The sequence below is a fragment of the Drosophila suzukii genome, chromosome 3 (assembly GCF_043229965.1).
Source record: "Drosophila suzukii chromosome 3, CBGP_Dsuzu_IsoJpt1.0, whole genome shotgun sequence".
In the NCBI taxonomy this organism is placed as follows: domain Eukaryota; kingdom Metazoa; phylum Arthropoda; class Insecta; order Diptera; family Drosophilidae; genus Drosophila; species Drosophila suzukii.
In genome coordinates, this window is record NC_092082.1 from 28625819 (window position 1) to 28638912 (window position 13094).

General features: G+C 43.9%; 1 protein-coding gene across 1 annotated transcript; it reads right to left on the reverse strand.

Annotated features, from left to right (window-relative positions):
• Positions 1-734: 734 nt before the first annotated feature.
• Positions 735-9792, reverse strand: LOC139352718 (uncharacterized). Its single transcript, XM_070995347.1, has 3 exons — positions 9648-9792; positions 1564-1810; positions 735-1467 (listed from the first exon to the last, which is right to left on the reverse strand). The coding sequence occupies exons 1-3, from the start codon at positions 9790-9792 to the stop codon at positions 735-737; spliced, it is 1125 nt and encodes a 374-aa protein (XP_070851448.1).
• Positions 9793-13094: the final 3302 nt, after the last annotated feature.

The following is a 13094-nucleotide window of genomic DNA, read 5'->3' on the forward strand; positions in this document are numbered from 1 at the left end:
TATTATTATTATTGTTATTATTATTAGTATTATTATTTTTATTATTATTATTATTATTATTATTATTATTATTATTAATATTATTATTATTATTATTATTATTATTATTATTATTATTATTATTATTATTATTATTATTATTATTATTATTATTATTATTATTATTATTATTATTATTATTATTATTATTATTATTATTATTATTTTTATTATTATTATTATTATTATTATTATTATTACTATTATTATTATTATTATTATTATTATTATTATTATTATTATTATTGTTATTATTATTATTATTATTAATATTATTATTATTATTATTATTATTATTGTTATTATTATTTGTTTGCTCAGGAAGCAGGAGTAATATGCAACTTCTCGAATCCACTGGTTTTATTTAAAACATTGCTTAGCCGTCATCTATGTAAATTGTGCGTTTATTTCAAGAGCTTTTTCTATTCAACAATGTTACCAACTCGCTCGTTTCAGATCTTCCCTATTACATTGGTATCTACAGTTAGTATTTTATGGTAATCTAGTATTATTTTAATCTAGTATTTTGTTGTATGATCGTTGCTTGCCGACTTGTAGGGGGTAATTTATTAGCGATTATCAGCTGTGCTAAGCCCCTGCTCGCAGCTTTCGATAGTCGGCATCGCAACGACCATAGAAAACAAATCAAACAGTGAGATGACCAAACATCGCCCGCGTTGAAGCGCTGTAGGCCTTCAATTAATGGGAAGAGGTGTCAGACGATGTACTGAGCGTTTGTATACGCCTTGCTTGGTTTTTACTAGAGCAACGCGCACCTTGCCATCCGATCCGTGCGTTACTTCGGTGACTCTGCCGAGCAGCCACTTCTGGGGCGGTAAATTGTCCTCTTTGATGATGACGATGGTTCCTGGTAGAAGGTTGGCCGATTCCTTTGTCCACTTAACTCTTTGCTGCAGTCCCGCTATGTAGTCACGGGACCAGTCTCGCCAAAACCGTCGCTTGATGGCTGATATAAGCTGCCAGCGTTGTAGATGAGTTAGGTCGTCGTCCGGATGAGGAGGTGCCGATCCTGGAGGTAGAGCAGCGAGCGTGGTGCCTACCAGAAAGTGGTCTGGAGTAATAGCCTCTCCGTCGTTAGGGTTGCTGCTGTCAGCTACTAGCGGACGCGAGTTAAGCACTGCTTCCACTTCAACCAGAATCGTCTGGACTTCGTCCTCCTTCAGCAAGGCGTTTCCGACGGCCCTCAAAAAGAGGTGTTTGGCGGACTTGACGGCGGCCTCCCATAGGCCCCCGAAATGAGGCGACCGGTGCGGAATGAAGACGAACTCAACCTGGTGATGGACGCCGTACGTTCCCAGTGTGCTGCGGACATCGGAGGCCATCTCCTGCAGCAGCCGTGAGGAACCAACAAAATTGGTTGCATTGTCGCAGTACAGTCGATCGAGCGGGCCGCGCCGCCCAACAAATCTGCTGAGACAGAGGATAAATGAGTTAAAAGTGAGATCCTTCAATAGTTCTAGGTGAACCGCTTTCGTTGAAAAACATATGAATACTGCGACATACATTTTTAAAGCTGCCTTGCCACGCACTCCTCGCGACACTCGGATTGGACCGAAGAGATCGACTCCGCTTATTCTAAAGGGTCGACTGATTCTGACACGGTCAAGAGGCAGGTTTCCCATTATTTGCGACATTATCCGTGGCTTATACCGGAAACAGTGCGTGCATCGGCGCACAACAGCACTGCACTCGCGTCGTGCATTGATCAACCAAATTGTCTGCCGAAGCAGGCCGACTAGGGCTCGTGGTCCTGCATGGCAATTAGCATGGTGCAGGTGCTCGATGTACAATTTGACAAAATGATTTCCTTTAGGCATTAATATTGGGAATTTGGCACTGGGTTCTAGATCCGCGTGCTCTAGTCGACCGCCCACCCGCACCAATGTTAAAGTACGGGTTCCGAAAGTTTCGTTGCTGATAAATGGGCTAAGTTTTTGGTAAGAACTGGGTAATGGCAAATTTTTCTTTAATTTATTGAATTCGGCTGCAAACGATTCACGCTGAACAGCCTGCGCGATATAAGAGAACGAAAAACTAAGCTCAGTGGCTGATAGGACGTGGTCGTTCCACAATTTCCAGGCCCTGCCGTAAACAAATCGAAAGATAAATGTTGTAATTCTCACAACCTTCACATAGGAAGAAGAATTTTCAACTACTTGTAGCAGCGGATGATTTGAGACAACAGCAACCGTATGGGCGATTACTGGCGGTTTCATTTCGAGTTGGCTTTCGAGGGGCGTGTCAGCCAAGTGCTGATTAACTGGCCAATGAGTCGAGTCCATGGACAAAAACGAAGGGCCTTCAAACCATAGCGTCGTATCGAGATCTTTGACCGTAGTCCCTCGAGAGGGTAGGTCCGCTGGATTGAAGTTAGTCGGGAAGTGTCGCCAGACTGCAGTTGGAGCCAGTTCGTGAGTAGCCGAAACCCTATTTGCGACGAATGTTTTAAGTTTTGACAGATGAGTGCGCAACCAAATGAGAACAACTTCAGAATCCGACCACATAGTAACCTGCTCGACGCGGTAAAGATTAAGCGTTTGCACATCACTCCATAACTTCGCTAAGAGGTGAGCCGCACAGAGTTCTAGTCGTGGAATACTAAGTCTATTGGTGCTACCCTGGATTTGGCTGTTAGCAACCTAACTTTTATTCCCTCTGAGGTCACTGACCTTACGTACAGACAACAACCGTAAGCATCTTCTGACGCGTCCGCAAATCCGTGGATTTGATAAGTGCCGCCAAACTGAGTTCCGACATGCCGAGGGATGTTTAACGTTTCTAAATCTGTAAAGCAAGATGACACCGTCTTCCAACGATGCAGTACGTCGGCGGGTATTTCGTCGTCTCATCCAATTTGTAGCGACCAGAGTTTTTGAATTAATATCTTTGCAAGGGTAACGATAGGGCAAATGAGTCCTAACGGATCGAACAGCCGTGCTGCAAATGAAAGCATGGATCGCTTTGTGGGTGGGTCTTCAAGCTGTAGATTCTGGGCGTTGAATTTGAACGTATCCTGTTTTGGACTCCAAGTGAGACCCAAAGTTTTCGTATCGGCGTCTTCTCCAATAAGTACTTCTGGCTCGGCGACCTGTCGTTCTTTGGGGGTACAATTCGACGCCCACTTAGCCAAGACGAACCCTGCGGAATCTAAAATCTCTGATATTTCCCCTCGCAATTTCCTTAACTCACGGATGGAATCGGCCCCTGTTAACAAGTCATCCACGTAAAAATCATTTGCTAGAGCCTGTGAAGCTAAGGGAAGAGAATCGGAGTAGATCTCGCTAAGCTGCTTCAAACACCGTATTGCAAGGAAAGGAGCACTTGCCGTACCATACGTAACGGTGTTAAGCCGATAAATTTGTAGAGGGTCTTGCGGGGTCTCACGCCATACAATTAACTGAAACTTTCTATGGGCCTCATCTAATACCACTTGTCTGTACATTTTAGTAATGTCTGCCGACATAGCAAATTTATGGAACCGGAATTTAAGCAGCGTGGCATACAGGCAAGGCTGAATTGTTGGGCCTACCAAGAGAATTTCATTCAATGAAATTTGGGAAGTGGTTTTGCACGACGCGTCGAATACGACTCTTAATTTAGTCGAAGAGCTTTCAGGTCGGAGAACGCACTGATACGGAATAAAATAATGAGGCTCGTTGGGTATCCTATTATCTGTAGCCTCCATGTGACCGAGAGCTAAATATTCCTTCATAAACTGGATATACAACGAATTATTTTTTTGGGTTCCCTTTCATACGCCGTTCTAAGGACAGAAACCAACGTCGTGCAGTTTCATACGAGGAACCGAGACACGAAGAACTCCATTTGAAAGGCAGGATAACTACAAATTTTCCTGTAGAGTCACGCGAGATGGTGCTAGCAAACGATTTTTCACTCATCACTTGATCAGGGGTATAGAGCTGCGATTTCCTTAAGTCGGGTATTCTTTCAATTTCCCAGAACTTCCTTAGCGTGAGATCCAAATTGTTGTCCTCAGTAGCTACTAGAGTGGAATATGAGATACATCGTGCAGGCGGATTTTCTTTATAGGTCCCTGACGCTACCCAGCCAAAGACAGTATTTTGTAGAGTTGGACCTGAGTGCTTGTAACGTATTTTTCCTTCCCTAAGCAAGTCGAAAAACAACTCAGCGCCGATCAACCTTTCGACGCGTTTGGGCTTGTAAAAGTAAGGGTCTGCTATGGAGATATCATTACGAATCCAATCGGAAGAGATTGCGGTTGCTTCTGGATGATACCCGGAAATCGACGGTAAAATTATGCATTCAACTGCCGCTTCGAAGGAGTTTAATCGCGACCCAATTGTCGTCTGGACTGCGAAGCTAGCTGAACACGCGGAATTCCCAATGCCTGAGAATTTAGCCTCATGCCGATACCGTTTTAATTGCAGATTAATTACTAATTCCTGACCCTGAGTCTAGCAAAATCCTAACGCACAGCTTGGCTCCTGACTGACTTTGAACCTCGACAAGGGCCGTTGCAAGTAAGACGTGATCCACTTTTTGGGGCATAGGCTGACTAACCGAGGCACTTAGTGACTGATTGCCCGACAATACTTGGGAGGTTGTGGTATACCGATGCAGAAGTGTGTGATGATACAAATTCGACAACGAGATGACTGGCATGTTGCGACACTATGTCCTCTGCGTAGACAATTGATGCAAAGTGGTGCATTCTTTGCGAACTTGAACCGAGCTTCTACCAAGATATTAGCGTAAGATGTACAACTCCCAATGAAATGGCTGTCTGACTTGCAGAAGCAACATTTAGACTTAAGTTCTTCGACAGGTCGGGAAACTGCTAATGCCGCTTTGCTATATCTGGGCTTGTTCCCTAGCTGTCCCTGTTTGGGAGCCTTTCTGCCTGTCGTGGATTCCTCAGCCGCTAAGTGTTGGTATTGTTTATTAAGCGCCTCTGAGCAATCTTTCCATAACGGAATAGAATCGTAACTAAGTTGCTCTTCCCATCGCGACCGCGTTTTGGGATCTACTCTAGACATGACGATGTGAATTATCATTGCGTTGGCAAGAGTTTTCTCGTTGCCGAGCGAGAGAAAAAATTCATATATAGCAGTTACAGTGTCGATAAGGGATCGCAACGCCGAGGCGGATGGCGCTTGCATTGTTGGGATTTCAAACAATCGAGCGATACTTTTAAAGTATATTAGGCACGGATTATCATAAACCCTGACCAAGGCCGCATGGGCCTTTGCGTAATTTGCTTCTGTGATCTGGTAAGCCTTTACTGTTCTTAAGGCTTCCTTCTCTAAACAGGATAACAGATGATTAAACTTTTCAACATTTGATAGAGATTCGTCATCGTGAACTAAGCTGTTAAATAAACCTAAAAAATGTTTGAACTCGGCAGTCTTTTGGGTGCCATCTGGGTGTATTTCAATATAGTGCATCCAGGTGCATTTTAGTGGGAATGTAAAAAAACCAAACTCAAACCCGAAGGTTGCCGATGCCCATTTTTTTACAATCGTCTTTTTTCGAAACTGTTCTCTTGACAAACAAATAATAAAGACAAAAGGGAACATGCAAGGAAGCGAGCGGTTTTTCTTGCCTCTTGCATTTCTCGTCAGTTGCATTTTTAGTTCTGAAAAGTGAAGTTCGTGCCACGTGTTTTGAAAAAGTTTGTTGCTTTCTGCCACCAATTTTACATCAATATTTTCACAGGTAAGTAAAGTGTAGATAATTTAGTTCAATATGAACACAATAAAATAACACAGTACATGTACACTGAACATTCAAACTAAAAACATATTAAACAAATAAAATAATAACCATTTTTATGTAAATTGTACATACAAAATAAACATATTGTATATTTGTAATGTATATACACATATTTCAAAATATATAATATTCAATTTACTTTATATTTTTCAGAATCGCAAAAAATGAATGGGCACACCAAGGAATGAACTGCGTAAATGACAAAAGTACATAAACAAGAGGAAGCACCGTACAGGAGGGGAGTTACTCCGATTAAAAATTAGATGCGTTTTTGAATATTGAAATGAAAATAAATATGAAATTGAAATCCAGTTATATGTATTCCTGGGGAAAACTTCCAGATATTTGGTTTTTGAATTCTTCTAGGTGCATTCCTGGGTACATGTTACAGGTGCATTAAAAAAGAGTACACCCAGAATGTGTTTAGTATGTTGCTCCCAGGTGCATTAACAAAGAGTACACCCAGAATGTGTTTAGTTTGTTACTTCCAGGTGCATTCCAGATATATGCTTCCAGAAGCATGCAACGGGTGCATTCTTTTTTGTCCCGCACCCGTGTAAAAAGAATGGACAGACTCATCACTTCCGGAACACTTTTTTGATGCCATTTCATAATGAAAGAACGCATGCTGGAATGCTGTCATTTACGACTGGGATGGAAGTGACGGAGCCGATGTGCGCTCCCTCTACAGTGATGTACGGGGCTCACCCCTCTGCGGGTGCTCCAGCGACGAAAGACGACGTTCTATTGCACCTCTCTATGGGTGCCGACGAGAATGTGGCGAGGAGATGGACGCAGCCGGTGTGCGCTCCCTCTACGCCGAGATGTAAGTGGGTACTGCGCTCCGGCTGTGCAGGCGCTCCAACAACGAAAGATGAACTTAAAGTTGCACGGGCGCGTAAATGCGTCTCCAAATCTTGGACCATGCACCCAATGTGCGATGCCGATGCATTTGTTGCACAACGCAAATTGGCCGCGTGCACTTGTTATATAACTCTTGGTGATTTGCCAACTTATAACAATACGCAAATCCGAAGTTTAGAAGACGGCCAAGAACCAGTGAGTCCACCCGGGGGCGCCAATGTTTGCTCAGGAAGCAGGAGTAAATATGCAACTTCGCGAATCCACTGGTTTTATTTAAAACATTGCTTAGCCGTCATCTATGTAAATTGTGCAATTCCAAGAGCTTTTTTGTTCAACAATGTTACCAACTCGCTCGTTTCAGATCAGTTTTGATGCTAGAATTTGAACTGAAATGTATTGCTCTCATCAATACCTATCGATTGACCCAAAAAAAAAGTTTGCCACGCCACTGTTCAGGCCCACTATCCGGTGAATCTTGACCCCGGCACCCCTACCCAATTGCACCGCTCTCCTAGTGCACTGCTCTCTCGCTCTCCCGCTCTGTTCCCGTGGAGTCTCCACTGCGCATTGGAGCGCGGAACTCTGCTTAGGATTTACAAATTATTTATTCCTCGATAGTTCAGGATTATATTTCTTTAATTGTTAATATGCAACATTCCTGGGTTCTCTAAATAAATAAATAGTTCTTTCAATCAATGCATTATTGTGCGCTTAAAGAAACTAGGTTCGAACATATGGAGGACGATTTTTAATTATTACAGGGTGAGATGGTTGCTAGACAGAACTACGATTTGTTTTTCGGGTGATTATTTTCGGTGGGTTCGGAGTTGGTAATTTTGTGGAACCAATAGCATATCGCTTTTTACTTAGATTCCCAATACAATTACTTTGTTTTTGTTATTTATTCTGGGGCAGAATAATTGCTAGGTAATAATATTTATAAGTTTTCAAGCAGTCGCCAAGCTCTCAGTATGTATATGCAAGACAGGAAACTAATAATCATCACGATCGGGCCTTACACAGCGCTCTTTGAGAAAATACACGAGAGATTGGATTGGCTTAAAAATAGATCACAAGTAGGTATGCAGGTGCGCATAAGTATGAATCAGGTGGCCCATACCTGTGATCTAAGAGGTTTTCCAGGAAGTTTAATTAAAGCGGCTGCGGGAGAGAACTGCCGGGTTTCCCCTACCCAGCACGTTTTTGGGGCACCCGAGGTTTGGGGTTTGTGCAACTTAAATGGCGTGATAAACTTTATCAGTGGCGCTTCGAACTTTACCTTGTGGCGTTTTTCAGATCACTTAGACGACGATCTGATACGAATATTTTTGCGGGTTGTGAAAGAAAATGATTGCAACCGCGTGGGCGTTTAGCCCAAGTAGGCGGCGCTGAACAATGCAGCTGATACGAAAAAGCTAAGCTAAGATTACCCTTAAAAAAAAAAAACTTTTTGTTTTTTTGTTTCTTTTAATTTTTTACGGTATCCCAATTTCGCTGATCGGTGGCAATTGTTGCTCGCAAAATACAATCGGTTTACCCCTCAGTAGCGTTCGCTAGCAGGTCATAGCGCCAAATATTTAAGACACAAACTGTTTTTCGTTGTCAGAGTGTATAAACTCGGGTACTTCATACTGATGGAAAATTTTGGTCTCGAGGAATTTTATAACCTCGGCGCCTACTGCATGTCTCATCGGTTTCAGCCAGACAAATTTAGAGAAGTGGTCATGGCATACAAAAATCACCGAACTCCCAGCTTTGGTTCTCGGATATGGTCCCATAAAGTTGATGAACACCCTCTGGCCAGCCCGTTCCGTGACTCGCTGTTCTCCCATTAGTGGTCGGTTATTTTTGTTGGCGGTCTTGGTGATCTTACAGACCTCGCACTCCTTCACTTCTTTTTGCAGCATCCCTTCCGTTTATAGACATATAGAGATTTCCGATGTTTGAAGGTCCGGACTTTTTCCTAAATTTTGGTCCACCGCCTGAACTAGTTTGACGCAATCCGATGATTGGAACGCCGTCGAGTCAAGGTCATGTCAAATCATGTCCCTTCCGTTTATAGACATATAGAGATTTCCGATGTTTGAAGGTCCGGATTTTTTCCTAAATTTTGGTCCACCGCCTGAACTAGTTTGACGTAATCCGATGATTGGAACGCCGTCGAGGCAAGGTCATGTCAAGTTCTTCCGCGCCAGCCTTCTGTAGCTCGTCCATATGAACTCGTGAGAGAGCACCTGGGACTATATTGAGTGATTCTTTCTATTGTATGTTCTACGGTGACGACAAACGCTTGTAGTTCAGGCTCCATCACGCTAACCTGCCGTATAAGTCATTTTGATCCATCAGCCATTTTAGTCTGGAATGGTTAGTGATCACTTTAAAGGGCATCCCCTCCACGTAGGCATGGAATTTGGTAATGCTGAGAATGGCAGCATAACAGTCCAATTCGGTTTTGTCATAACTCCGCTGTGCTTTGTTCAATTTGGCTGACATACAGGAAAACGGATGTTCGTCGCCTGAGTCATCGGCTTGGAACAAAACTCCCCACCGACTCCAGTGGTGGATCCATCGCATAAGATGGTAAAGGGTTTCTTAAAATATGGGGTTACGAGCTCAGGTGCTGATACCAAGCTGGTTTTCAAAAGTTCATACGCCTTAATTGCCTCTTCTGACAATTCAAATTTCTTTATGCGGTCTTTCTTCAAGCAATCGTGAGTTGGGCATTGTTTTGGGCATTGGGCATTGTTTTGGATGAACCTCCTGTACCAGCCGGTCATGCCCAGGAACCTCTGCATTTGTTTGGCGGAGATAGGCTGCGGAACTTCCTGTATAGATTGTATTTTTTCGTCGTCATTTCGGAAGCATTCTCCACTAACCGCGTATCCTAGGTATCTAGCCTGGCTATAGCAAAACTTGCTTTTATCTTCATTTATTGTTTGTTTTGCCCACTGTAAGCAGGCACTGACCTGGCTCAAGGTGGGCTTCAATTGTAGGTGAACAGACCAGCAAGTCATCCAGATACACGAATACATTTTCGTGTAGCGCCGCCTGTATGACTTTATCCATTAATCCGCACATTCGCTGAACGGCATTGCACAAGCCGAACGGCATACTGTAAACTGATGTAGCGGTCTGCAGGGTACTGTAAAAGCGTTTTTGTCTCTTCTTTGGAATTAAAATGGTATTTGCCAAAAGGCGTCTTTCAATATGTGGTAGTGGGTATGCATCTTTAATCGTCCGGCAATTGACTTTGCGTGCGTCGAGACAAAGGCGATTTCACCGGCCTCTTGGCAACAGAATTACCGGGGAACTCCAGCCACTGTTGCTCTCTTCGATCACCCTTAGACCTAGCATGCGATCTAGCTCGGCATACACTTGCTTTTATTTGGCTAGGGATATCGGGTAATGTCGTTGCTTAATCGGTAGGTCCTCGTTGGTCACTTAAATTATAAGCTGGTCTTCCCTCTGAATCCTTTTTCCAGACGGGATGGATATGTCTCTATCGCTTGCCGCAGCTTCGAATGCTGCTCTGATGTAAGCTGCGGGCGGTTTCGTGCTTGGGCGTATCGTTCATATCTACGTCTCCGGTCATAAGGTCAATCTCCGGTGTAGCTTCAACGCCGGCAACCTCGCGTCGACCTTTACCGAGGAATGTTAGGCTAAACGTATCCCAGAAATTAATTCCGAAATTGAATCGTTGGGTAAGACCAGGCAATCCTTCCAGGCATCTCCTTCCCAATCCACAGGTAAGAATATGGCTCCTGTTACTCGGCTTTCACAACCGCTGGCCGTTTGTGCGCATTCTTCGCTTAGCTTTCTTATCGGCCGCGATCGTGTCTCGTTACCTGTATCTTCCGACCCGGTGAAGATACGCTCTCGAGCAAGTTCGTACTCCCTCTTTCGTTGTTCTAGGTTCTTATGAGGGGAGATTTATTTGGCCTTGGGTGCTTTTACCGGAAAGGGTTCGTACGCCCGGCTATCCTGGACTTGTCTAACTGACTCCGCGGAAAAGCCGCTGGGTTAGCGTCCGCATCCGTACTTACTTTCTCGCAGAACCGGCCGGTGGCATCCTCCGTGACCCCGTCAAGAAAGCCCTCCATGGTCTGGAATTCGTCTATCTCGTTGACGAGCCTGCTGCGCATGTTTCTTCCAGTGTTTTTTAACCAGCGATCATTTCGGAGACCCTATCTTTTAAGCTCCGAGTTTATTGGGGACGCTAACACTAATCCATCCATCTGGGAACTCATGTTGTCCTTTCAAAGCTCGACTTATTCAGCAGCCCTTGCTTGCGTTCTATTAACTCTTTGACCTTCATCAGGTCATTTGCGGTAATGCCGCGACCACTTCCATCGAACTTTAAGTTCCATTTGTACAACCTGACTCCTTTTGGCCTCGGTCCGTGAAACGATGGGTGAAGCTGGAGGCTCATCTCCATCTCGTCGGTTTGGGACTGTCTGTGGGTCGGGGTATCTAACCGCTGCATCTGGCTATTGAGCATGTCTTGCGGCGTCTCTTGGTACCTCTAAAAAATATCGGTGGGATTTGGAATGGTTCGGGGGAATGAGGGCAGTCCCTTCTGCTCGGGCCTCCTAGATGATGGGCGCCCATGCCCTTTTGCATTTCATTGCTCTGCCTCAAGAGCTCCATCAACCTCTGCTCCCGCCGCTCTGCAGCCTCTAAGTTGTCCTCCGGGTGCCTCTGGTAATGGGGAAGCATACTTGACCTTTCTTTTGGCGGTCCGAGGGGTAGATTCTCTCCACTGGCCGCTCCTTCCGGACAGGGTATCTACCTCTCCTGGCTGATTCTGAGCTAGCTCCCACGGCTATCTTTCAGGTGAATCGACTAGCCTTGGAGCGCTTGCACTCCTGGGATGGTGATTCTCTACGCGCGTTGTTGCTCGGGTCACTCTTACGGTGCTTGGTTGGAATACTAACTTTTTCTTGGCCCCCTTCATTTATGAAGTTGGGCCCTATTTTTAGGCCTCCTTTTACATAAATAGTCTTGTCACTTCGTGCTGATTAATACAGGCACGCCATTTTTCACATTTTCACGCCTATTAAAACAATATAAATGTGATAGCTTTCAAAACGCCCCGTCAGCGACGTTAACGCTGAATAGGTCGACAATAAATGTTTATATATTGGGGGTGCTTTTCTCCACTCACCAAGTCTCTCTTCGGTCAAGAACCGTCCGATATTTAAACTCAAAAAAAAAAAAAACAAATATCCATAGCTAGGGGTGTTAGCCGCTTCTACACAACTTGGTTCCGCTAAGCTCACATGCCCTTTATTTCCATTTCTAGTCAGCTCAAATGTTCCAAACGAAAACGAAAATTAGGTTCTTTGACTTATCATTCTCGGGCTCCAAAACCGTTTTCCTATTTTTCTGGTCTCGAGCCTGTTAAACGATCTTTCGAAGGCCTAGTACATCGTAACGTTTCCTCTATTCGTTCCTGAATCGACAAACGAACAATATATCCACACCGCAAGTGCTAAACGCGTTATCGTAATGTTTGCGCTCCTGCTTTTTCTGGACTCGATCCTCTTGAACGACCTAGCCTAAGCCTAGCAGCTTGGCAGCTTCGGCCAGAAAGCACACCTAAATTGTATTGACGTTAATTTCAACAAATATTCGGCACGTAGTTTTATAGTATTATAAAAAAGGAAACCTCGTAGTTCTTGATTTAAAGAAATTCTGGAATATTTTCTTATGGCAGAAACCAAACATATTATTCTCTATTCTGAAACAAAGTTCATGAGCATCTTATTGCCTGAGTCTTAAAAAGGACTTGGGCCGAGGGAGAGGCGTTCGATGTTCAGTCACCATTTTTGCCGGCATAAGCTACTTCGTATTTGGGTCTAGGGATCTTGGTAAGCCTCTCTCCTCTCCCACATAGCGAGAATAAATATTTTAGTGGCCTGGAAAATAATAATAGTGCGTAAAGTTCATCAGTCGTCAGTACACACTGCCCCACAAGGGGCAGTCGGGCAATACGATCGGGCTATGCTTGGGCCCTTCACACAATTTTACGCCAAATGGATCGTCGCGGGCCGTGCAATACGATACACTATTGTCAAGGCTGTCCGTCGAAAGTTATGTCATTGTTCTTTACTACTCCACTTCTTGTGTCAGCATACTCCCCTTGTTAAAGGTTTAGCACACCATGGCTTTAAATTCTTTTCACATTATAATTTTTTTGAACACTATATCGGCGTACACCGTTGTTGAGTAACATAGTATCAGCTAATGCATATAAAATTAGTTTAGTTGACAATTATTTTATTTGCGGAGAGTATCGAATTTACCACTTACAAAGGTGGACACATCAGCAAAACGCTGACTATTCACGACTACAAGCGTCGCTCACAGGGCTCTGCAATTGCACTGCAAGGCTGATACTCGACGCTGAAAAG